General features: G+C 39.1%; 1 protein-coding gene across 1 annotated transcript in view; it reads right to left on the bottom strand.

The window, feature by feature from the left end:
- Nucleotides 1-26,622, bottom strand: part of KIF16B (kinesin family member 16B) — a 128,268-nt gene that overhangs the window by 96,061 nt on the left and 5,585 nt on the right. Inside the window, exons 2-10 of the mRNA XM_063391547.1 lie at nt 15,560-15,629; nt 14,438-14,551; nt 10,401-10,517; nt 5,242-5,339; nt 4,614-4,723; nt 3,860-4,002; nt 3,136-3,304; nt 2,857-2,988; nt 843-1,018 (exon numbers count right to left, since the gene is read on the bottom strand). Coding sequence (XP_063247617.1) covers nt 843-1,018; nt 2,857-2,988; nt 3,136-3,304; nt 3,860-4,002; nt 4,614-4,723; nt 5,242-5,339; nt 10,401-10,517; nt 14,438-14,551; nt 15,560-15,629 — 1,129 coding nt within the window. The remainder of the gene's footprint in view (nt 1-842; nt 1,019-2,856; nt 2,989-3,135; nt 3,305-3,859; nt 4,003-4,613; nt 4,724-5,241; nt 5,340-10,400; nt 10,518-14,437; nt 14,552-15,559; nt 15,630-26,622) is intronic.

Here is a 26,622-nt window from a genome sequence, read left to right on the forward strand (position 1 = left end):
CTAACAATGGTCCACGCTGAACTGACATTTCACATTGCACAGACCATCTAAAACAGAATTGCATAGTTCTAGAAAGAAATCTGAAGTAGTACATCAGACACTTCAATTCTATTTGCTCAAATATGAAATCTAGCAGTCCTGAATGACATTATGTAGAAGAAACAACTGGCCTGAACCAACTGGGTATTCTTTATTGTTATTTTGGTTTCACCATCCTGGTAACACAGGAGAAACTAAACTTAACTGAGCCTGTGCAGTGACTGTTCATAGCAGATCATACTGACAGAGAAAGAAAGAGAATCATGCACAAGTGAGGCAGAGCATGATTTTTGTTTTCTTACACTACCACTGAAAATATTTTTACATATTTAGCAAGTTATGCACCTTCTAATGTACTGTACAGCCACACACAAATAAAATGTATGGTTTAAATCCATTCACACTCTGCATTTTCCTATTGATATACCTTAAATACTTTAAACTTTCTACTTAAGACACTTTGCAAAGTACCTCTTCAGTCCATCAGGACAGACTCAGGTGTGTTTCTGCCCAGTCTCCTGAAGCTGTGTTGATTACCTGTCCCACAGCACCCTGCAGTCCAGCTCAGATTACCTGATGAGAAACCTAAAAGCTTTGGGATGACAATTTTCCCCCCTTATGTTAAAAGAGGTAATCTGCTGGCCATATGGAAACTGATTCAATCAAGAAACTAATATTCATTCATAGCCTCATAGAGCTTGTTCACTCAAATCAATATAATGAAAGATAATTATCTCATTACATTCTAGAAATAGCTGCCATAACTCCAGGAAAATGACACACAAGTTCCAAGTAAAGCTAACCTGATTCCCTTGAGCAAGCAGGGCTTTCAGGCGGGCTATTTCAGCTCTCAGCTCACGGATCAGTTTGACGTTGGGATCCTCATTAATAGTTGGCTTGTTGATGATGTTTTTGGCTCTATTTGCATAGCGAAGGGTACTTAAAGTTTCTCCATAATTGACATCAGCAGGTGAAATAGCTAAGGACATGAAATCAGAGGCAGTTTATCTAGCATCCTATGTTTCATTTACTGAAGATGGCTTATATTTTAAAAGTCAGACAAATTCAATGTGAGAGAAGAGACAGAAACATCTCATTTACCAGGATGAATACAATTTGTTCCAATTCTTCACCTAGCTCCACTTCTGTGTCACTATAACTTTGCATAAGTAAACACTATATGAGATAAGTGTATTAGGATAATCAGGTTTAATAAACAAGTGCTGCCAAGAAATCTTGCTGCCAATCTATTTAATATTTACATCTCCCTGGTAAACATAAATATCCTATATGAATACTTCACAGGCTTCCTTGCAATTTTTTACAAGAACAGTCAGGAAACAGTGAGTATTTTTTAAGTATCAATGTACTCATTGAAAAGACAAGAGGGTTCCAGGTAAAGCACAGTAGGGAAATCAAACAGCATTAAAACAAAAAATAACCAGACAGAAGAATCAAAACAAGAGAAAGCTTCTACAATTTACAAACCTAGCTGTTCTCCTGAGCTGCAGGCATCTGGCAGCACACAGAACTGTCAGCTATCTGATCCATCAAGAGAAACCAGTATTATTTTTCAAGTAACCTAACTAGGAAAACCAATGCAATTTAAATACAAGTGCTAATGCTATCCTTCCCTTCATTCTCCTAACAATATATATGATGTTCCAAATTTAAAAGATAATTAAGGCATCCAAATAGATGAGTGGGAACACAGAAGTGAACACCATCCAGAAATCTTAATGATCAAACCGAGCAAGAGATCCAGAGAATCAAACAACAAAAACAGCTGAAAAACTAATTAAGTAACTAAATCTGTCCTTTCTCATTGTCTCAAAAGTAATAATTTTTTTTTTTTTGTGGCAGACACTCAGAGACGGGAGATGCACTGGGATATACTTCCCCTAGCTCACACTCTCACTTCCCTGCTTTATCTACTGCCTCCTCTCCACTACTCAATTATTGTCTTTCTGGAAGAATATTAAAAGATGTTATAGAAATATGAAAAAACAAAATCAGAAATTTTTTCCTACGGTCTTTCCGTAATTCTTTGCTAATTATTATGTGCTTTGCTTAGCTTATCCTTTTGTGATTGTTTACAGTTTTACATTATAGTAAACTACACTGTTCCTTGATTTGGTGTCTGTGTCTCTGACCCTACCCACCAGGAAAACAAGGCTGGGGTGGATGGAGCTCTGAGCAGCCTGGTCTAGTGAAAGGTGTCCTTATCCATGGCAGGAGAGAGGGAACTAAATGATCCTTAAGGTCCCTTCCAACCCAAACCATTCTGTGATTTCCAACATCCAAAATCCTCACCTCCCCTTAAACATCATCCTGGCTTCAGGTTGCTTTTTTGGGAATGGAATTCCCATTCCAATTTGTTGACAAATCTGCAATACATATGGCATAGGTAGGGTTTTAAACTAAGTCATCCTTGCAGACCTTCCAATGGGTAAAAAGGAAACCATGAGAGTTTTCAAGACAACTGATCATAATTAAATTTAGACAAGAAGTCAAAATGTTGTCTGCTTTTAGGTTAGATCCTTTCCCACAGGATATCAAGAGAGATCAGGTTGCTGCTAATGCATTTGGAACAGCAACTGATTCACACACCAGTACAGACCAGATGCACAAAGCTTTAATTACACTGTGCAGAGTGTAAGTCAAAGACAAGTGTTAGTAGAAGGATCAGAAAGGAATCACTGATACATGTAAACCATATTGTGCCTTAACAAAACATCTGGAATCTAAATAATTACATCCACTCCTATTATGCATGAACTATTCAAGATTCAAAAGGAGTAAACTAAAAACACTTACTGGCAATCATTATAGTTTTGGAGTTTCCTCCTAGGCTATCTTTTAATAGCCAAGTCAACACTGAGTCCCTGTAAGGCACAAATACTTGTTTCTTCTTTGATAGAGGATTTGTTGTATCCTGAGATAAATCAGCTGTGAGAAGGTAGAAAATAAATTAAAATTAGGTCTTTTCATTTGTTTTTAAAAACATGGTAGGCCATTATTTGTGTAAGTAAACACAAAGGTATTTAATGACTAAAAACACCTCAAGACAGACAAGCACAAAAACCAGAGACTTACCTAAGGCAGAAATTACGTTTCCCAGAGTAACTAGAGATTTGTTAATATTCCCTCCTTCCTTTAATCTAACCCCTGTGGCACCAGTGGCATCTGCTCTCTCACTTCCAGCAAGATCCACCAAATGAATCTTGCTAACAGTTTCACAAGGCATTTCAGAATCAAATTTAGCCTACAGAAAAGAAAAGATAAACCAAAGAAAAGCATGTTAAGCTAAGAAACACTGCACTTTTACTGAATCAAATTTAGTGGCCTTCATGACATGACTGAATTTAACTTGTTTACAACAGCAGAACCTGAGAAGATAGCTGTATTAGAGGTGCTACTGAAAGATATTTGATAATGAATGGTTGCATAACTCCCGTATTATTTCTTTAAATCGTAATATCTGCTACTTTTTAGCTGTTTGCAGACAAGCTGTGACAGGGAGAGCTGTAATTTACATGATGCAGTGACCATACACTGCATTCATTTTATTAAGCTTGTGACATTTGTATTATATTTATATATTGCTTTCAACAAATTACAGCATGCACACACAAATTTACACTCAATTTCTTCCCCAGCTCCAAGTTCTATTCACCTAGCAGGTCATCCAAATGCTTTCTAAAAAGCCCCCAAAAACAACAACAAAGAGCAGGAGTCAGTAGAAAAGGAGTTCACCACATAGAAGAAAGCATCACTATATTCTAAAGCCCAGTCTCTCTAAGGAGTTTTGCTTCGTTACCTGAGTGAAGTTGATTGTGAAAATGGCATGTGACCTGCTACTAACATCATTCATTCCAGTTGCAGCCGTCGTCCTGTTTATATTTCCTGCATCCATAAGTTCCTCCACATCAGTATAATTTTGGACTAAATGTTTAGACAAGTCTGAAGAAAAGCAGAGTGTTACAGTATGCTCATGTATGTCCTTAATTTTCTTTACAAAAGGATTCAAATTACCCTCGCTACTGCAAATTATTGCTGCAATTAGCATGTATTGTCATACTTGTTTATCACCTAAGGAAAGGAATGAGGCCTCATATGAACACTAGACAACTTACACATTTACAGTAAAAAAGATGCAATCTTACTAAATTATTTAGTGGAACAACATGAACATAATCCCACAAGAGACATGAACCTTCCCTGGTAGAGAACAGATTAAGACAATTAGATCCTAATAGGTTTTCATTTCATCTAAATATCTAAGATTTATAAGTTACAGTCAACAGCTATTAAAACCAATTGCATCTCTTAACTTAAAAATGTGTTATAAATTTACAGATAAAAAACTCTATAATAATTTTAGGACTGGGAAAGCAAGTAAAAAGATGCAGAATTTGAAGCTATTCCTTCAAAGCTTTTTTAACAAAGTAAAGCACTGCACCCATCATCATTTATATTTCAAAAGACAAAATGCCCTATACAACTAGACAATACATTTCAGAATACATAAAGTTAATAAAATATGCAGTGTAAGACAATTAAAGTGTTTTTACCCTCAACATACGGCCCTTCTTTTGGATGCTCCCGTATGCGTAAGTTATTCGTTTTTGATGACTTCCGTCGGAGAAGATCTCTCACACGCTCATTATAAATTTCCAAATAACTGAAGGGAAAAGAACAGAAAGCCACTGACTGACCCAAGAGCCTTTTCTAAAAGGAAAGTCATACTAACACAAATTTGAAAGCAAGATGCTTGGAGAAAGAAAAGAGATCCAGAGTTGGTTTAAGATAATGATTACATTATTGTATCATAAAGGAAAGAGCCAAAAAAGAAGACAGTGGAAAGAAGGCAGACATTAGCAAGATCAAGATCTCCTAATGTTAGTCTGAAATAAAGAGTAAAAAAGGGAAGATGCTGTCCAGTAGCAAAGGCATTTGCACTATTATAAAAGTGAATATGATATCATCGTATCAAATCAATATGCACAGCTCTTGGACTGAAGGTATAAGTACTGCTCATGTTGACTACAAGTGCCAACAAAAATCAATTATAGGACTGAGGCCAAGCATAAAAAGTTATTTTTGAAAAATATGCCCTTCTCCCAGAGATAAAGTGAAACAGAGTGCTTGCAACTGAAACAAGTTTGATAACCTGCAAACTCTCAACCTGCCAAGACCTACCTGACTTCTGTTCGAAAGGATGCCTCATTCCGCTTGGTTTTTTCACTTATTTTGCTGAATAAACCTTCACAAATTCGGGGTATCAAACCTGCATCACCCTGCAATAACAACAACTCTTAATTCCAAGGTTATATATGCATGCACAATATATTTCAAAAATAAAACCCTAGATGACTAAGGGAGAGTTTAAGACTCCAGAAAGCAGAAAAATCAAAACTTTTCAGCAAACACTCTCTTCTTCTTCATTTAAATGCAGTCACTTTTACCCCTTTGTGGGGGGAATGTACAGCCAACTCCATTTCTTTGCTACTGGAATATATTTTGTCTCTCTCATTCAATTTGAATAATTCCAACTGCTTCAGGCAGAGACTGGCTCCCCAGAGTAAGTCATGAACTGCCTTATCTCACCAGTGTCTTAACTGCTTCTATCTCATTTCACTGTGGACTTGGCAACAACTGCAGGGAACAGGACAAAAGCCACATACAAACAGCCATGGGACATTCTCATCCAAACCCCCAATTCCCAAGTCACAGCTCTTCCTGTGTTGAAAAGTGCAGCAGGTCCTCTGAATAAATTAGTACACGATGACAAAATTAAACCTTCCTTCACTCATGATCCAGCCAAATTAAATTTGATATTTAACTACTAAATGCTTGTCTCTGCAGATAAAGAGTTTTCATGCATGAAATGCTTGGCTGGTTTAAGAAAGCAAACGGAATAAAACCTGTCCAAGAGAGATACCCAGAAATTTAGCATGGAGCTCTCCTTGTTGGTGCAGGAAGGGCCCTCTCCAGCCAAGCTGTAATCTGTGGGAGGGTTTTCCCCAGCAGCAGAGGAGCAGGAGAGCACCACGCAGGTTTGGTCTCATCTGACATGGGGATGCTCACTCCCAGCTGCCCCAGTGCCACCAAGTCTGACTCGGCAGGTGACAACAACCTGCTGAGCACATCCCCACTGCACGAGGGAGATGGCAGCTAACACTTCCTCAGAGCTATGGCTCCCTGCAATAACAGGACAGGGCAGACACACAGGGATGAGCTTTGGGCTAAGAGGGCCAGGCTCAGGAGCAGCTTAAAGAACAGCCTGTCAGCTGTTATTTGCCTCCAGTCTAAAAACAAGTAAAAAATACAAAGCAATGGACTAACTATTCACCACTGCGACAAGAAATGCTCCTGTGTTTAGAGTCAGGTACCTTGCAATTTAGCAGGATGAAAACCAGGACAAGTCAGACCACACATTCAATGTGAGCATAGCCCAGACGCTCCAGGCACCTCAGAGTTTGCCTGGTGGGATTTTACAGATAACTGGCAACAGAAAAACTCAAAGCAAATGGACTCCCCCTGCACCAAATTCTGTCAGAGCAAGCGCTCCATGAGCAAAGATTTCTCTTCTGCCTGGACCCCCTACAGAATTCCAACCCTTTTTGCCCAAGCTCACTCAAGTTTGCTCCCATACTGGTCCCTCTGCCCTTATTCTTCAGTTTCCCTCTGCGTTCTCTGTCTCAGCAATCTTCTTCCCTGTGCCACCTCTGAGCTCCTCTTCCTCATACCGTTGCCCAGATAAAATTCCCAATTTATCACCCAGCCACTTCTGGTTTTTAATTATACTTTATCCCTCCATTTTGCCTTTTCCCAGCTTCTTTCTCTTCTTAATCAGAGCCTCTCTATCCTTCTCAAACCAAGCTTCAGCCTTTAAAATAATAATAATTTGTTCTCTGCTCCTATCTTTCCTAGTTCTTCACATGACTGCAGCTTGGGTTTAAAAAAAATTCCTAGATTAAGGGAGAAACTTGTAGATTAATCAGGGATTTTTTTGGGACAGTTGCCCCAGGCAACAGAGGAGCAGCCTTTTCTAATATATGTCAATTATCTATCTCTATCTCCAGGTAAAGTTTCATGGGTCAGTGCTGGAAACTCCCACACACATTTTATTTTAATTTTTTTAAACAATGGAAGAGAGAAAATACTTTTCTTTCATCTCATGCTTGGAAACACCTGAATAGTTTTAATTAAAGCTTAAGGGAAAAAACATGGAAGATCTATCACAAAGTTTCAGGCAAATCATTAGTGTCTGAAATAATTCAGCAACCACAAGGAGAGGCTTAAAATAGGAAGTACAAGCTCTAATTGAGTAATTTCAACCTTAGCAATATAGTGTTGAGAAAGGAAGGACATGCAGCTCCCAGAGTTTTATGCTAGTAAAATGTACATCTTAAAGAAGGTACACTCTTTATTGGAAACTATATTTAAACACTTTCTCCTTTTCACCCCTAGAGCTGAAAGGCAGGATCAACTACAGCTTGGACTATTTTTTTCTAGCCTGCAGAGTTTCTAGACATGGAAATCAGAAGAACCAAAATAGGTAGCTCACTCCAAAGCTGAATTTTCTAACAGCCTGTTCTTCTTCTGTGCTATCTAACCAGAAAACTCCTTATTGCAATTTAAAGGTACTGAGTTTTGCCCATCTACCTTGACCATAAGGAGCAAATTATTCTCTTCCTTTCTTCCGCAGCAGCCTTTCAGGTCTTGGAAGACCTTTAATCCCCCATAGTCTTGTCTCCTCTGCATTCCCAGGTCTGACTTTCCAGATATTTTATAGATCTCTGCTTATTTCAGTATCTCTGCTCAGCATTCTAACTGGCCCATGTATTTCTCAAAATGATTGCTTTAAACAGAATTGCAGAAGAAGCCGTCCTGAGACAAGAACAGCAAATATTGGAACCAAAATGAGAACAGAACCCAGGCTTTTTAAAGAGAAGTAAGGAAAAAAGAGTATTTATTTCCAAGTCAAGTTTTCTCATAGCACTGTAATCTCTCTGACAGGGCCATCAATTTTGAAGCATTTAACTTGCCAGCAGAGTATATTTTATATGCACTCTATACAAAGCCAGATTAAAGTATTTATGTATCATGCCAAGAAGATTAGACCTTTATTATTGAATAGTGTCAAACAAACTTCAGCTTCTATTCATTTGCTAACTGTTTTGATGATTACAGTCATTATATATAGTGAGGCAGTCTCATAAAAATGTCACTTTCATAAATTTCTGAAATAGAAATCCACATCTAGGTTGTGAGATCTTTTCTGGTAACAAAAGTCTATTCTGCTTATGATACTGAGGTAAATATAAAGCTACTTATCTTGTGACAACTGAAAGAAAAAGATTTATGGCTAATTTACTTTTCTAAGCTACAGGAGGTGCAAAGAGGCCAATCTTAGTACATTTCAGAAGAGTGATCTATCTAAAGAAGGCTAAGTGTTAATGTTCCCCTTTCCACTTCTACTGGAGAAGACACAATACATTTCTTTTCCCAAGGATTAAAGAATGAAACCTGCAGAGGCTGCCTGGTGAACAGGCTTAATCAGTCAGCCCTTCTAAACTGCTCCACTCCCCAAAGTTTAGCAGGTTCTCTCTGCCCTTGCACAACCATAGAAGCAACTGTGAGAAACCACTCCCATATCCTTTACTCACAAACTGCCAAATACCTCCCTATCCCACTTTCCTCTTCCTGCAGTCCTCAACAGGACATAATCCTTAAAAATAAATTTACTGTAAAATTCCATAATGGTTTGATGAGCTACTGTCATGCCCAATTTCTGCTTCTCACCCAACAGCCTTCTCTAAGGACCTATTTTAGTCTTCTGACTCTTCAAAAGAGGTTATAAAAACACATCTTCAGAAAAAGCTGATCATTAATCTTCTCAAAATCAGTATCTCCTCTTTTTTTGTCCAAGTTGGGCATAGCAAATAAGCGGTAACATTTGAAATTTTTGGCTTTGTTACCGAACAAAAATCACTGGGTTTTGTCCAAAATAACTGAATATCACTTAAATATTCTTCCAACTATAAATATCTTCCTATAAAAGAAACTGGTTCCAAAACCTCTGACTTCTTACTAGGAGGTGTGATACGAGGAAGGGTTAGTAGCATACAGACAGAAACAGTATTAAAAATTCCATAAAAACACGCTCCTGCAACAGCATCATTTTAATCCACTGTAACAGAAATAGACACCTGCTCACTCGATGCAGTGCAAGAAGTGGACACTGCCTATCTGGAATTCTCCGAGGCTTTCAACATGGTTTCCCCCAGCCTGCTGCTGAAGAAACTAATGTGTTACACTCTGGACTATGTGGGGGTGGGAAATGGCTTACAGGCTGCACTCAAGAGTGTGGTGGCAAACATCTCCTTACAAAACTGGAAACCTGGCACAAGTAGGGGCTCCAGGAATCAATACTGGGCCCAATGCTGTTTAATTCTTCATAAGTGACCTGAACCATGGGACCAAGTGCACCACAACGGAGTCTGATGAAGACACCAAACCGAGTGGGGAAGTTGACAGTTCAGACTGTCAGGGACAACTGGATAAGCTGGAATAGTGGGCTAACAAGAACCTTAAGAAGTTCAACAAATACAAGGTCTTGCACATGAGAGAACATAATCCAGGAGTGCAGCAAAGGCTGGGATCTCTCCGGCTGGGGAGCAGCTCTGTGGAAAGGGATTTGGGGGTCCTGTGGACAGCAAGCACAATATGAACAGTGTGGCAAAGAAAGCCAACAGCATGCTGGACTGCATCATAAACAACAGGGCACAGATTATAAAGTCATTGTCCCACTGTACTCAGCACTTGTCAGGCCACACTGGGAATATTGCTTTCAGTTTTGGTCTCTGCCATACAAAAAAGATGTGGACAGGCTGGAAAGGGCCCAGGTAAGGGCCACAAAGATGGCCAAAGAACTGGGAAGCTGCCCTGTGAGGAAAGGCAGAGAGAGCTGGATGTGTTCAGCTTTGAGAATACAAAGCTCAGAGGAGACCTTACAACCACGTTCCAGTATTTAACAAGTGCCTACAGAGAAGATGGAAGCCCCTATTTACAAGGAGTCAAATGGAAAAGACCAGTGCTAATAGATACAAATTACTCCTGCAGAGAACAGGACTGGATAAAAGAGGACCATTTTTCATGAGCACATCTGTGATTGGAATAAAGTCCCCAGGGGACTGGTGGATTCCCCAACAATTGACACTTCTAAGATTCATCTGAACAGCATGCTGGGCCATCTTGTCTTAACCATGCTTTTGCCAAGGAAAGCTGCACCAGAGGATCTTTGAGGGCCCTTCCAACCTGGTATTCTCTGCTTCTATGAAAACACAACATACCGCATTTCCCATCATGGTATAGGACTTCCCAGACCCCGTCTGTCCATATGCAAAAACACAGGCATTATAACCTTCAAAAGCAGATTTAAGCACATCTGTACCAAGATTTTTGAAAACCTAAAAAAAAAAAATAAAAAATGTTTAAGTCTACAGAAGCTTGGAGAAGAAGATTGACATCAGCCCAGCACGGCAAATATCGAATAATACCCAATACAATGGCAAAACAGTTATATACTACAGGAGAGGAAATTAATATTTCAAATAAAATACTAAGTCTTATTATCATATTTCATTTACAGCACTGCAGTGGTTTGTTTTTCATTTCTTTCTCTGTCACGGAATACTTGACATGTCAAATTGTTACTTTCTTTTCTAAAGAAATTTCTTTCAGCAATCTCAGGTACTCCATTCAATTTTCATTGTTGTAATTATCTACTCACCTTTTGTATCTTTGCCAATTCTCCACACTGCAAATACCCAATCCCCTCTCCAAAGGAAGAATTTTGGTGATTCTGTCAGCTTCTTCCTTTGTCTTTCTGGAAGGTTTTGTTTAGTTGTTTTTGGGTTTTTTGCTTTAATCAAGTGTAAGAGCATGACCCATAACCTCTCTAATTTTCCCCCTAAGCGGCTTTCTCGTAGCAATGCTTTTTAGGCTGGCAAACATGGACACTTCTTTTTAATGTGGTAAGTCACCCTCTTCCATCATTTAACCCCTTCTCTTTTACCCTCAACATGCAGTAACTGGTAATGATCCCTCCTCCACATCTCATAATATGGGATTCTGTTCTCACCTAATAAATTCAGCTCTTACCAGATGCTTTCGACACCTTCCTCTACAATACTGGCTCCAACATCCCTCACAGCTTTACCTGACCTTACATCATCCTTACCCTCATTTCAATCCATACCCCTCACTAGGCAAGGAGTAACACTTGGGGCAGCATTTCTCCCAATTAAAATATTAATCTGTGTCTCACCATCTAGACAAGGTTTTCAAAAATCTCAGAGATGCTTCACACAGTTTGGCTACTTGTCTGCACTTTGTGGCTTAAATTCTCCAAGGCATGCAAAGCTATTTTTAATAGTGAATGGCACACAGAGAGTATAATCTCACAGCTTCTCCCTGGAAGGAGTGCTGGGTGACTTCTTTAATCACTGATCTTCAAACATGCCTTTGGAATAATTCACTTGACCTTCCCTTGAGCAAAGGAGTTACAGTGCTGTAACCAGTTATATTTCTCAAAGAAGAAGAACATAAAGATCAGCCAAAGCTACTTTATTCTTTCACCTATTTATCTCTGTGTCCAAGTTTTTACCTCATCAAGTCTATACACACTACTGTTTTGACGGAGTTTTCCTTTTTAAAAATTAGTGTATGCCTTACATGTAACTGGAGGCAGTGCACAGGACAGTCAGCCTTGTCTGAAGACAAAGGCTTAACAAACAGGTTAGAAGAAAAGACTGCTTGGATGGGACACTGGTTTGTCACAAAAGGGCAGCAGATATCAAAATTCTATTTGTTTCTCAGTCAGGAATACAAACTAAGAAGCTTGATGGCAAATTGCCATCCCCACTCTAACTTTGGAATACTAAAGTGTATTTTGCATTTACAAGGCATATTAATAAGGTATGTAGTATTAGATTTCCCCTTCTTATTTTTCTGCCTTTCAAATGGAAAAATAGAACAATCATGAACAAAGGGCGCCAGGCAACCACATCACCAACAATCAAGATCAATTTTATTCCCTGGCAAGATGAATGCGAAAAAGAGGCCCTCCTATGCCGTTGGTGCAGTAAAGTAGAATTTCTGCAGGAAGTTGATAAGAGACTAACCACAAAGTCTTCCAATTAAATATGAAATTATTAACACAAAGCAAAGCAAAACAGTGTCTAGGAATTAGACTCCTATAGTTTAAAAACTCATTTTGTTTTCAAAGTGCTGCACACAGTGTAATTAAAACAACACCTGAAAAACAGTATTTTTGTAGCTGAGCAAGAGAAGTTCACACTCCTGCCAGTACAGATAAAGGAGGTGTCCAGGGTTGTAGAACACACTGCAACAGCAAAATATTGAACACAGACACTGAAGTCATGTTTACGATTTATCTTATAATTATCAATCATAAAACTCACAGCTTTGAAAAGTTATTGCTCAAGGCTGCTGCAGCCATCACTATTATGAGCATTTTAATTTATTTTTGTTTCTGTAGACTCCTGGCATGGGCAAGTTACAGTAATCTTGCCTCTACCTGACCCACTCTGAAACAGGTAAATGGCACCAGAAGGAATAACTTTGAAAATGGAAATTTACCACTTATATGTGGAAACTGGACATCAGTATAGACTACACCTTGGATATCTATTTGTATGCATTCAACTTTACTTTGCAGATGGTTGCTCTGACAAGAATTAACTTCGTTGTTTCACAGCAGATTTGGATTCTGGAAATAACCTGCACTGTAACAGCAAGAGCCCACTAACACCATGGATCTCTTCTGGGGTTCCTCTAATGTGGTCTTGTCTAACACAGCATTCCAGAAGCGTCTAAAGGCAGACATCTAGAAGATCCAAGAATTAAATATCTATAAATTTAAGTCACAACTAGTGCATAAGAAGAAGCTTCATTTAGGATCAGAGCAGAAAAATACATGATCAAAGCTGCTTTAGTTAAAATAAATAAAAAACTGACCCTGCATGCTCAATTTAGAGCATTTGCTAAAATTTTGGCAAAGCCAAATGGCCTGAAACACCTGCCTACAACCACTCAATAGAATCTTGGGTTCAAATCATTGCTCTCAAATACATTACTACTTCAATTTGCCACAGTGCTGAAGCAATCAGGGTATTTCTACATTCATGGCCAACTAAAATGTGTATTTCCTGGTATTTCAAAACACACAGCAAAAAAAAAAGTGTTACTTAAAAGATTATAAAGAAATAACAATCCAGAAAATTTCAGAATATACATGATCAAACATTTGGAGGAAACCCTAAAATCTCATTGAAATAAGAGAAATATTCAGAAAATAAGAGGATGTATCACTTACCCTGATGGTTAAATGAAAAATTCCAAGTCTAAACTCCCCATATATTATGATAATGATATATATAATGGCAAAACTTGTCATTCTCATGAAAAAATATTTTTAAATGGCTTCAACTTACTGTTTCTTAGGACTGATTTTAATTGTGAGGGTTTTTTTAGGATTATCCATTACAGCATGCCTGATTTCAAGGGTTCCTGAGAGAAGGGATACATACTAAGAAGGTATGGATCCACCTGGCTTACAGGGTACTCAGTAAACAATTGCATTATTTTAAGGGGAAAAATCTACCCTCACTTGAAGCTTACAGCATCAAAACCAAAAGAAAAGTCAGCAATCACAACTTACTTGAGATTCACTTAATAAATTTATTAGGGAATGGGAAAGAACCAAAAAGTTCAATGTTTACATGAAATGCAAGGTCACAGAGTTCCTCTGTTCATTTGAATAATGCCTATAGCTCCAAGTTTAATTTGCTCTTCTGACTACACAGAAAGAAAAACTGTTTTGTCCTTTCCTAAGGTGAATAGTCAAAGGAGAAGGAAAAAAATCTTCTTCAATGTGTACCAAGGCTTTAGGACTAAAAAGGAAAAAAAACCACCAAAAAAATCCACACCATACTGCAACCAGATAAGAATGTTTCTAAGTGAATTAAAGTTATATGCTTGTTTCTCAAAAGTAATTTTTTTCTAAAGAGCTTTTCAAAACAAATTTCACTGTTAGAGATGTTTTTTTAACTTGACCATATACAATACTAATCAGACAAAAGAACTTGAAGGAAGGCATTCAACCTGCTATATTAGAAAACACACCACTTACATTGTTAGATAAGTTAAAAAAAAAAGAACAAAGCAAAAGTCAAACTCTCAGGTAACTAGAAAATTTCTGCATTACAGAAGAAGCACTTTCAATGGAAAGAAGTTTTATGGAATGCTTTCAAGCCAAAGAAAAGGGAAAGGAAAAAGATCAATTATTAACATTCCAAAATCCTACCATTTCTTGACAAACGAAGCTGGGACTTTTACTGTCTGCTGAGAAATAGGAAAAATCATAGGTAAATGTTTTTGTTCTTTCTCGTCCTGTATCTCCAGTAGCACCCTCTGGTATCTATTAAAAAAAAAGAAAATAGAGCTGGTACAACATGTTCTGATGAAGTAATTAAAAACATTTGACAATAAATAATCAGAATGCAAATCTAACATAACGCTATACACATTTGGAAATTTAAAATGGCAGATCAGATTACAGTTCTAACAACATTGACAAAATCAGGAGAAGGTACACCCTTCAGCAAGAAAGGCAGCCATGCCAGAAAGTAATTGTTAGGAATTATTTGGATTTTAGCTTACTGCTTCTAACCCCACGGCACATTTTTGTCACAATACTTAGGTTCAGTTAAATGGGTCCATGTATGATGATGTTATAATCAGGGATTAACCCACACATATAATTTATAGGAGCCAGAGAGACATTTGCACTGTGACCAGCACTTCAACGTGGAATCATAATTAAAAAGGTGTGACACTCCTGCTGTTAAGGCAATCATCATGTTCAAGACATGACAGCTGACTCTGTACTCCAGCAACACTCACCGTGCTCCAAAGCATTCTGAAGAAACCACACACTGAAACTACACACTCCTTTTCACATATTAGTCATGAGAAACCATCTTGCAAAAACCAATTTGCTGCACATGCCTTCTCTTGCTGTGAGAAATGTTAAAATATACCATCAAAAGGTTAGAGCAAGAGATGGGTACTTTGGGCTTGCTTCATTTTCACGGGAATTTCAGAAGATTTCTACAGATGAAGCAAAGATTTAACAGCTATCAGAAACATACCTCTATTCTATTGCTGGTTTTCATCTCCCAGCTAAGTAATGACCTGAGTGATAAACCTCTGAAGAAATGATGACACAGAGCCTACAGCGTGGCCTTCAGAAAACCACTGCATAGCAAGAGAACAGTGTAACCTGGTTTTCCCAAAGCATTACTTTAACACTGTATTTAACAACTAGGGGCTGTTGACCACAGTGCAGCAAGCATCACTGTTTCATCCAGTCATATTTTGGCAGCTATTGGATTACAACTTCCTTTCATAAACTGTGTTTACTCACCTTTAAGTTTGTGATTGTTGTTTTATTTTTTTCCATTGAAATAATAAACTTTGCATTAAGATCTTTCTCCCTGAAAAAAAAAACAAAACAAAACACAACAGACTTGAGTATGTTAAATAAAACATACCACAGTTATGCAGAGTCATATTTCCACCCATCAGCCTGCCACAGTCAATTCTCAGAATAATGAATTTTTATTTTTTAATTCTTGTGCCCAATGTTTATTTACTTCTAGGAATACATTTGAAGTACTCAGGCTTGCCTCCAAATCCCTTCATCTAGAAACAGAGCAGATGCTTGAGGAAACCTGCTTCAGCAATGTAACTCTGCAAGTTAATTAAGTGGTGTGTTCTGAACCAGCAGTACTCTGATCCAAAGCCCAGTTACGTCAAATACACGGCTCCAAGGAAGGTCAAAACAGAACGCAAGATAAGCCACAGCTTCTCACCAACATTTCAGTAGCAGCAGTTCCCACTTATCCATATAATAATCTAGGTAACAAGGACTGAATGTTTAAACCACAAAAACCTTGTATTTTACAACTCTCTTGGAAATAAGGCACCACACGTGTTTTGATGCATCACAACAGTGGAGGAGAGAGACTGTACTAGCAACAAAAAAATTAGATAGGTTTGTGGCTTCCCAAAACATCAGGATGTCAAGAAGGAAAAAAATGCACTTCCAAACAAGTGTTTTCATGCACTGTCCTTTATTTCACAATTGTTTCTGACTGTTTTCAAAAACACCAGAAAGAAGTGTGAGCTTGGTGTCTAAAGGCAGCGTGTAACAACCTGCCTGCCTGCCAGAGATGCAATTTCGCTACTGTCAGTCATGAGAGGCAATCCAGGCTGCTCCTGAATGACAACCCTGAGTGTAACACCGCCCGTGCTAATGAAAACACACACATGGAAAAATGAGCCACAAGGGAAAGATGTGCAGCACACAGAACCTCACTCTTAAATGTTGACATGCCCATCCCAAAATTATCTGCTAAGTCACCTGACAAACTGGTGTGCCTGACCAGTGCAGAGCAAAGCTGCTTTAAAGCTGCTTCCCCATATCACACAGTATCTCATCAACTACTTGCATCAGCACAAAATGCAAAAGAGAAACTTCTTCCCAATAACAGCACAACTCAGGGTTACTCTTCCTCATGGTGCACCCAACTCCATTCCTCCAGCTACTCTGTTCATATTCAGTTTTCCAGCAGAAATAGTAAAGAAAAGCAAAACCCATTTTAAAATCTACATAAATGAATAAAGATTAGGCAAATAAAAGCACTTAATTAAGTATCAACACATTAGGTTATTTTCTAAGCTAATAAAAGAGAAAATTGTCATAATTACAGCATTAATTATACAACTGAATTTAGATGTACCATGGAAAACTTCAAGGCATGCCTTATGATTACTAGAGCAAGACTTGAGATACTGAAACTCCAAAATACAGCCACAGATAATAAACAGGGGAACGGAGAAAAGTAACCAGCTGTATTTTTTGCAGGAAATAGATCTTGGCATTGCAGTAATGCAGCCTGAGGAAGGTTCCCAGTCATCCTCTTCTTCCTCAGCCCCTATCCGTCTGTAGCTATTTGCTCAGCAAGAGTGTAATACGTGATTTGGCCCAATTAAATGGTCAATCCTACCATAAAAATATCTTTCAAATATAAACTGCAACTTGCTTCTTCTAGGAAGTCTGTAAGGACTCTAGGCAGGAAGAACCTTGGGACAGAATTATTGCTTTTTTACATTTTATTTCTTTATGTTTAAGGTGTTCAAGAAGAAATAACCAAGTATGACAGTGCTTTCTTTCCCAGGCCTAGCCAGCTCTCCCTATTACTCTGTTAAAGCTACTCAATAATGGAGTACTGGTACAAAATGTTTAAAGTATAACATCCATATATGAACTACACAAAATTCTGAGAAGTCAAAACTAATTAAATTTATGATAATGCTAATAATGTTACTAAACATTATTAAAGAATGAGGATTTCAAAGTTTAAAAAAGGACCTTGAAAAGCGCTAGCCAATAATACAATTCATAAACAGAATTTTGCATATTTGAATGAGAAGGGGTAGTGAGAGGACAACCTAAAACCAGAAATACTAGGATCAGAATAAATAAGCCAGCCTGAGAGAAGTCAGGAAAAAATATCAAATACCCAAGCTTCATTATAATACGAGACAGATGCACATAATTTATTGTACACATACAGAGTTTGAGAGCATCTCATAAAAAACAATTGCTTGTTTGATGCCAGTTATTTCCAGAGACTCATTTAATGCAGTTCATCAGGGCCAAGCCATTTTCACGAAGTTCTGATTGCAAATTCCCTCCTCAGTAAAAGGTTGTCGTGGTTTGGGTCAGATTTGTTTCTCTAAAGGGCAGAATTGAGCAGCCCCTCTCCCAACCGGTTTGGGAGATAATCTCCTTGGAGAAAAGCGGAACAAACTGTTTATTTAACAAGCACAGTACTCAAAAACATGAGAAAATGAATGATATTAAACAGTGAAACCTCTCGTTCTGAGTAGATGGCAAATCCAGAAGTCCTTCCGAGGGGCGCGGCCCGGTCTCCCTCAGGCCCTCGGGTTCGGACCCGCGCCCCGGCCGCAGAGCAGCTCGGGGGATCGGGGATCTGTCCTGCTGCTCTGCACTCTCCAGAAAGACCAAACCGATCCGGGAAAAACCTTTCTTGCCGTAGCTAACGAGGAAAACCAGCCAAAAAAAAAAGCAACGAAAACTTCCCGTTTTCCTCTCTCTCTCTGCAGCGGGGAACTCAGAGCACTGCCGCGAGCTCGGAGAAAGCTGAACTCCTATCTCGGTTTTGAATACAGCGCCAAAAAATTCCACCGCTCGCTCTCAGGGCCTGGCTTAAAGCTACAAGATCCATTTCTGAGCAAAAAGAGAGACGATGTGGATATCAGCATCATAAGGTCAGCCCAGGACAAGGTTCAGGCTGTGAACAGCTGTATTGCAGAATTGGGCACCCTTCAGGGCTAGGATAACCCTGCAGCTCCACCAGCACCCACAGGAGCTACCTGCCCTACCTCACCCAGAGACGAGCTCCAGCCACGAGCCAGAGATCCCGCCCCTGCAAATTCCAGCTTCCATCACAAAGCAACATAAAGGCACCGGCTGCCAAAACTGGTTCACAATTAACGCTTTGATGATTTAAGAAATCCTGCTTCCCTCCTGAGCCAAATCTGCTCACACGGCAGCGCTCAGGGACAGCCTCCAGGATGTTCTCACTGTACACCACGTGCAGTTCAGGATCACAAGGGAAAAGAAATTTATGACCTGTGATCCCATGGCCCCTAACCAAATGACAAAGTGATCATGCAGGCAAGTTTCTTGGCACAGACACCAGAAAATATATCAGCCCAGTGCTGTAATTAGCCCTCTGCTATTGCTCAATTCAGCTAGTCATCCAGCAATTAATTCCAAGCAGGAAAGGGGAGGGGGGATCAGAAAAACTACTTCAGATAATACTGGCACTTCAATATAAAACAATGTTAAGTACAGTACCAGATATGCTTAAAAGAACTAGTAGTCTTCTCCTGCAATTGACTTGCTAGATGGATTACTTAAGCCAAGTTTTAATAATTTCCTCACAGGGGAAACATGAGTTGTGAAAAACTGCCCAAACTGAAGCTGATTTAGAAGCTGTATCAAAACATGGCAGAATTCCAACAGAGGTACCTCTATGTCCAACTTCTTTCTCTCCCTCCCTTACATTCCCTGCTTATTTTGAGGGCAAAGGCCAGAGCAGTTTTTGCATCTCCATGGGGAGAGTTGAAACCATACTACAGACAGCCAAATATTAGCAGTATCTCCAGATTTCAAGGCAACTTCCAATGACCCCTGATCATTAAGTCTTACCCACTCCAAAACTTTTTGAAGATCCTCCCACAGAAGGGAGAGGAGCATGAAAAGGTGATAAAGTACTGTGACCTCAAATATAAATCAACAAAGGAAGCTTTAGAAAAAGCTTTATTATTGACCTGCAAAATCTGTTTTGTCTTTTTCAAAGTTCATTTTTAAGTTCCTTCCTTTAAGGTCCTTCAATGGAAAGTTATTAAAAAAGTGATTTTTTATTAATCCATTCTGTACCATCCAGACATAAGAGCATTTATTATAGCTTAACTCACTAAAAATTCATGGTGTTATGACTTCCTTTACAGGAATGATTGTAATGAGCTGTCAAACACACCTCAGAAGAGAACAGAAAGAATGAGATGCATTTCATCCATGGGTTGGTAGGGAAAAACCTAAAAGGACAGAAAGTGCCAGTTTTCCCAAAGAGCATTTAAAAACATCACTTCAGCAAACTTCCAAGGCTGCACAGCCAAGGACACAGCCACTACCTGAACTGTCTGCACAGCACCTGTGTTCAAACAGGTGGTCTGTAAAATATACTCTTGGAAATACATTGGACTGTAGAAATTTAATGGAAAATCTGTTGGAAGAGGATTATACTGAAGAGCAAATGTGTTATTTTGTTTTTCAACTACTCAAAAACATAGTCTGAAAGTTCATAAAGCAACTCATGCTCAATGGCTTTTCTTTTCAGCAAAGTTCCTTCTGCTTATGCTTGCATTTTAGGCACGAAGTTAGTTATTTCCTGCTTTATCATTCTTCTTGTCCAGTACCAAGATGTATTTCTAGGATCACAAAGTGAAAGCATGAGAGTTGTTTCTAACTGGGAGAAGTCAAGGTAAGTTTAACTGAAAAACAAGCACGAAGTGTGTCACAGAAAGAACCTTTCATTTTCTGGTACCTCGATGATACAGTAACTGTGCATTTGCCCTGATGTCCCATCAAATTACACAGACCAATAGCACTTTCCTTTGTCAGGGGTAATTCAAGAGAGGAACATGAATTCAACTGTATGCTTTTAAAAACCAAGCAAAAGCCCTCCTAAATGAGAAATTCTTCATTACTTTCTGTAACTACAGGAACAGCAAAATTGTTAAAATCTGAAGTACCACACAATTTCTTTTTCCTGTCAGAGGTTTTGGTTTGGTTTTTTTTAACATCTTCAATGCCTGTCAAATCATTTACTAGAAAGTACACTTTTAAAAAATGCAATTCAATACCTAGGCACAGTAAAAAACTGGTAAATAAAATATCTTGATCGTTTTTTGGGTTAATTTTTTCCATAAACATCAATAACAAATAGTTTCAATGTGATGCTGCCTGAGACCTAAAACCAGAACAAATCAAACAATCTGACCTGGTCACACCATTCTGGAAATCCACTGTGGTTTGGGTCACTGGTACTACATGATTACCCTGTATGAAAATCACAGTTGTCTCCACAGCCAGGCAATAGCACAGCATATCCTAAGCTCCCTGAGACCAACAGAGAATGAAGGTGAACGAATCTCTCTGAATCCTGATCTCCAAGTGATGCCGTGGTGTTGACTGATATGGCTGCAAGGCCATAATTAAATGGCTGTGTTCACACTAACACGTTAAAGTTAACACCTTTACATTGTATAACAAGCAGCATAACCAGCCACAAGTCCTCCAGACTGAGGAGCCCTCAGGGTATCCAGGGACAGCTGGCAAGGGTGGCAGCCTTCCCCTCGTTCAGGAGAGCTCTGGAGGCTCCTTGACAGCTGCCCATTTTCTTTGACAGCACATCTTCATTATCTTCAAGATCTCTACTACGCTGTCAAAGACAGCCCACATCAGCCAAAGATTCAACAGTCCTAAATGAGCCCGGGCTGGCTGACAGATGAGCTGTGCCAGCTCTTGAGCTTCACCTCACTTTCAGCCAGACAACAGAAGGAAAAACTCCTGGGGATTGAAATTGAAAGAAACAGCTTTCTAATGATCAGACTGCATTTGTCTCAGTAAGAAACAAAGTCTGCACCCATCTGGTACTTTAGAGGAGAATCTTTTATTTTAAGCATGTTTTGTATGGGCATAGGGTTTTCTGATGAACAGAATCTTTATAATTTGCTAGTGCAGATTTATGATGACATCCCCATTCCCTTCTACTGGTTTTAAAAAAAAAGGCAAGTTTTGAAAAGAATTAAAAGAGAGAGTTCTGCTAGTCCCAGGACTTTCTCCACTGTGTAGCTGAAACCAGAAGAATAAATCCAGTGACACAAGGGAAATCTTGTGTATGCCATGAAATAGAAATCATCTCTAAGTCTATACTAGTACACACATATTGGTTCTTGTATGAAGGACAGCCTAGATTAAACACTTTTAGCCACAAGAATAAATTTTACCAACAGCACTGAAAGCCAGCAGTTTAATATACTACAGTAAGGCTCCTAAAATATGAACATACAGGTGTCCTTGTGCTGTCTTCTGCCAAACAATATCTGGTGTTCTTGGGAAAACTAGGCACACTCACAGTAACACATACAGACTGATCACTGTATTAAATCACGTACCTGACCTGCTTTTTAATTTTTTTTACAACAGTATTTTAGGTAGTTCCACCTCCCAAGAACACAGATCACAACTGGTGAGTGGCCACATATGCAAATTTTTATATCATAAACAACAGCTAACTTATATTGTATCTACACACACCATGGTCAATCATCTCCCAGTAACCTGGAGAAGGTTTAATCTTCAATTAGAAGAATACCCCAGCAGTAACTTCCCTGCTTTGCCTGCATGCTGACCAGATTCAGGAATGGTCTTACCAGCAGGAACTAGTCCTGCACAGCTAAGGTGTGAGATAGCCACATGTGAATCCTCTTCTTACACATTTCTGATAGCAGGCTTTAAGAAAATGTAGCAGAAAGCCATCTTTGGCAAACCCAACATAAAATATAACCTCAAACTCAACCGTTGATATGAATGACATTCTGGAATTCTCTTGTAACTACTATACCACCATGAAGGTTATCTAGGACTCCTGGATTTCAGCCCATGTGATACTTTGTGTACTTATTTTAATATCTTGTTTCTTCCAATTTGTTCTTTTATCCCTACTATCCCAAGTCAAAGACAGTATTGTCTTAACCTTTTGTGTACAGCAAAACATGAGTCAGAAATTCAGTTTCCCCGCAGGGCCCCTGTCTTTTGGAGGAGGAAGTCCTCAAATTAGAAATTCAAGGGAGAAAAAAATTGTGTCTGACTTCATGGCTCTTTAACTCCTCAAGTAATCCATAAGGCTTTTCTACTGTCATTTTTTTCCCTTACTGAGACACACAGAAACAATCTGGATTGAGCTACAAATGAGTTCAGTTATCTTGAGTACAAATATCTTTCCAAATGTATAAGCACAGAGAAAAATTATGGGTGTGCTCCAAGTTTCTGCTTCCCATTATTGCTTTGTATTTACAACAAAAACTCTTTGGAGAAGAGTCTTCATAAAACTAATATTTGAAGTGTCTGACTCTTCAACAATAAGAACTTCAGCCCATCAGCAATTAAGATGCTGAGTGCCATCTATGCACTCTTTCTGTTAAACAATTCTGAAACACCCTCTCTCAGTAAATGACCCTGGCTTTGTACTCATGGTCTCTGCAAAATCGAGTACTTTGTTCTTCAATCAGCTGTTCTCCCCAGCAATACCTGCCTTTCAGACACTCAGACGTCTAAGATACTTCAAGTCCAAGGGCTCTATTAGGTTAGAAGAGCTGAGTGCTAATCCCATTTATTTCATAACTAGTCTTAATTTCAAATAAACAAAGCCTTAAAAACAAACAGACTCACCCTTTCTCTCACATCAATTCATCAGGAAAGCTACAACTCAGAGAGACTTATTCACCTTGTTTTCTTCTGGTCTCAGGGAATTCTCAACAAAAAGCAGGAGTTAAAAGGATTTTATTGTTCATCATTTCAGTGATGTGACATGCCTAGGTAACCTGGCAATGTGTTTGATAATACTAAAATAAAGGACCTGCAAAACACTATTTTAAAATTAAGCTTTTAAGTTCATAATGCTTCAGACCAGAAAGTTTTGGGGATTGCAAACTGTAAATGAGGCCAGTCAAAATATTCTGCCTCACATGCATCCATCCATGCTGCCACTGTGCTCCAGCCCTGCAGGCATTGGAAAGTCTTTGTTCTTCAACGCTGTAGAGGGAGACTGACAGAACAAGGTAATGATTGTGACAAATGCACACGCCTGAAAAACTTCTGAAGTATTTCCATTAATGCACTAAGGAGGACAGAAAAATAGGCACATGTAAGCAGAGGCTATGAGTGGGCTTTCAGCTGACTTCTGATGGTTTATTGACAATTAACTGCCACTCCCAGCTATTTACTCCTCAGTTAGGGGGAATCCAGTACTTGGCTGAAACTCATTGGAGTTCTTCCACAGCAGACAAGTCTGCTCCAGTTTTGCTGCTCACGCACACAAGAACAAAACTCTGTACTTGGGGTCTCTCCTTCCTGCTCCATCTTTGAAAAGAGCAAGATCCACTTTTAAAGACTGCATATCCCTTTTTTTCTCACTGCTGTGTATAAAGCCGTGCAAAAAACACTGAAGAGGAGGTCTGAGATAGAATGGCAAGCACAGGAGCTACTTAACAGTCAGCCAGGTCTAGTCTCACCTTCCCATTGATGCAAGATTTCCTCTAATGACTTTCTTAAAAGGTATTAGCTCTATCCAACTGCCTGAGCTTTCATTCCCCTCAGGAGATTCCTACACAACCTGCACTATCTCAGCAGCAGTAATTCCTTAGATACTGTTTAAGCTGATCCACTATTAACTTCATTCCATTACTCCGGAGATATTAAAAAGGAGCCATAACTAAGTATTTAATTTCTTTTTTCCGTATTTAAGCCCTGAAAATGTCTAGATTTGCATCTCCTAACCTATTCTGGTAGTCATAACACAGAATACACAGGTAGCTTGATATTCTTTGAATCAAGGACTAGCATCACTTTTGTTGATCTTTTCCAATGCAATTCAGATAAGGTTGCAGAAACAGGATTTTATGAGATATTAACACTGGGGCTTGCTGGAGGAAGCACCAACCACAGCTTCAGTGTTTGGCTCTGAAATGTGTTTGCAAACAAGGATTAGAGTGAGAGTGCAGCACATTCCTAAATTCAAATCCATTGCATCTAAGCAGAAAAGCTTCAAAAACTAACCTCCAAGAAGAAGGGCATAGAAAGAAGAGGAAAACAGGTCATTGACATTCAAAGACCACGTACTTCAGCACAGGTGACAAACTGTAGAGAAACACCAGAGTGTGCTGGCATTCTCTACTGCTAAGCCTCTAAGCTCCCTAAGTTTCCCTAACCCCTACATTTCAGCTCCCTTGAGCACTGCTGACATTTGCCATCATGGAAAAGCCTAAGGAGAATCCAACAAGTTTCTCTAGAATATCCTGACCTGTGGCACCCAAATTCCTAGTCACCTCTCATCCTTGGTGATGGCTGCTCTATTTGACTTGAACTTCTTATTTGAGCAAAGGACACTCTCCTCAGACCCTGCTCCTCAACCCAGCTGTCCAGTACTGTGTTTTACCACCCCTTACCAAACACATGGTTAGACCACCTTCAATTTATGCTCTTCAGAAGAGCAATTGTTCTGCTTTACACTTGCAAAATTCTCCTTAAACTCCTGAGCAAAATAACTTGGCTGGTTTTTTCCTCACCTCCCAATTGCTTCTTCCATTCATACATAAACAGACCTGAACTATTTATCTACCATTATTTACTACTCTTACACAAAAAAGAGCACCTTAAAACAGACTGATTATAAGATTTCTGACAGCTCTTATTCGTATATATGACAACCAAGACTTTTCTGTAAGGCCACTAGGCTGTTATTTTAATCATTTTCTAGTCCTTCAAGTCAATGCTCTGCTGTGAGCAAGTTGTTGCTTCCACTTGAGTTGCTTCAACAGCAGGTTTTTCAGCCTTTCCTCATTTTTTGATTATCTGTCTACAGCCTTATAATCCAGCTTAGTGCATCCCCTTCCCAAACATATGACCTGTGGAGATACCATTTAAAGGACCCTCACAACACACAGCACCTATGATTCCAAGCAAACACTGCTACCTCAATTGCATCTTCATTCCAGAACTACAGACAGCAATAACAACAGCCAAACTACCATCTCTGAGACTTTATAATCCTTGAGGGCATTTTTACCTAACCACAAATGTTTATGTCATAGTATATTGTTGATACCTGTTCTCAAAGAACGCATTCTAACTACGTCTGATATCAAGTACCACCAAAACCAGGGACCAAGAGTCCCTGCAGAACAGGTGCACCTGCATGTCCTACCCACCTCTCTTTACTCTCAAGTTTTACACCTTGAACACGTGGCTACACAAAAATCCTGTCACTTCACCTGCAGGACAAAACATGGATCAGATTCCTCACTTTGTAATCCACAACTGAACAAGTACTAGGTAGCAATTATTAAGAAGAGATGACGTGGACCTTGTCAGGCTGATGTTCGCTCCTCTGCTCCTCCCTGTAGCAGAGGACCTACCCTGAGAAGATTCATGACCACACTGCAGAACAGAACTTTTCCTACAGTTGGTTCCTTTTGACAAGGTAAGAGATAGAAAGTAAAAACATTTCTTGATGTAGAACAAAACTAAGAACACCTTTTCTTTCAATTTTCAAGTGCTCTTAGTATCAAGTTTACATGATTTAAGAATTCAGATCAGTCTACACCATTATGCACTGACCCAGTGCTAACAGAAGCAGCACACTGATGAAAGGACTTACAGTACACATTTGCATAGTTTACTTTCAGGGAGGAAAATGTATCTGTTTTGAAAAAAAGGAAAAATCTGCCAGAGGTCATTAAATATGTTCAAGGTTCTGAACACAAAATGCGGCAAGGTAAAAAAGCCACATTCAGAACAGTTAGTTCACCTTGCCAACTCAGCATCAAAGTAAATTTTTACTGGATTCAAACTCAGCCACATAAAAAGGTGGAGGCAAGACAGATACACATTCACCCCAGGCACACCAGGGCCTCACCCTATCCTTAAGGATCTTCAACTTATTTTTATAGTAGAGAAACTGTACAGGACTATAAATCAAATGACAAGCACCACTACGGAAATGGAAGTTCAAACAGCTACCAGAGGAAATAGCAAACTCAGCTTGCTGA

The sequence above is a fragment of the Prinia subflava genome, chromosome 2 (assembly GCF_021018805.1).
Source record: "Prinia subflava isolate CZ2003 ecotype Zambia chromosome 2, Cam_Psub_1.2, whole genome shotgun sequence".
In the NCBI taxonomy this organism is placed as follows: domain Eukaryota; kingdom Metazoa; phylum Chordata; class Aves; order Passeriformes; family Cisticolidae; genus Prinia; species Prinia subflava.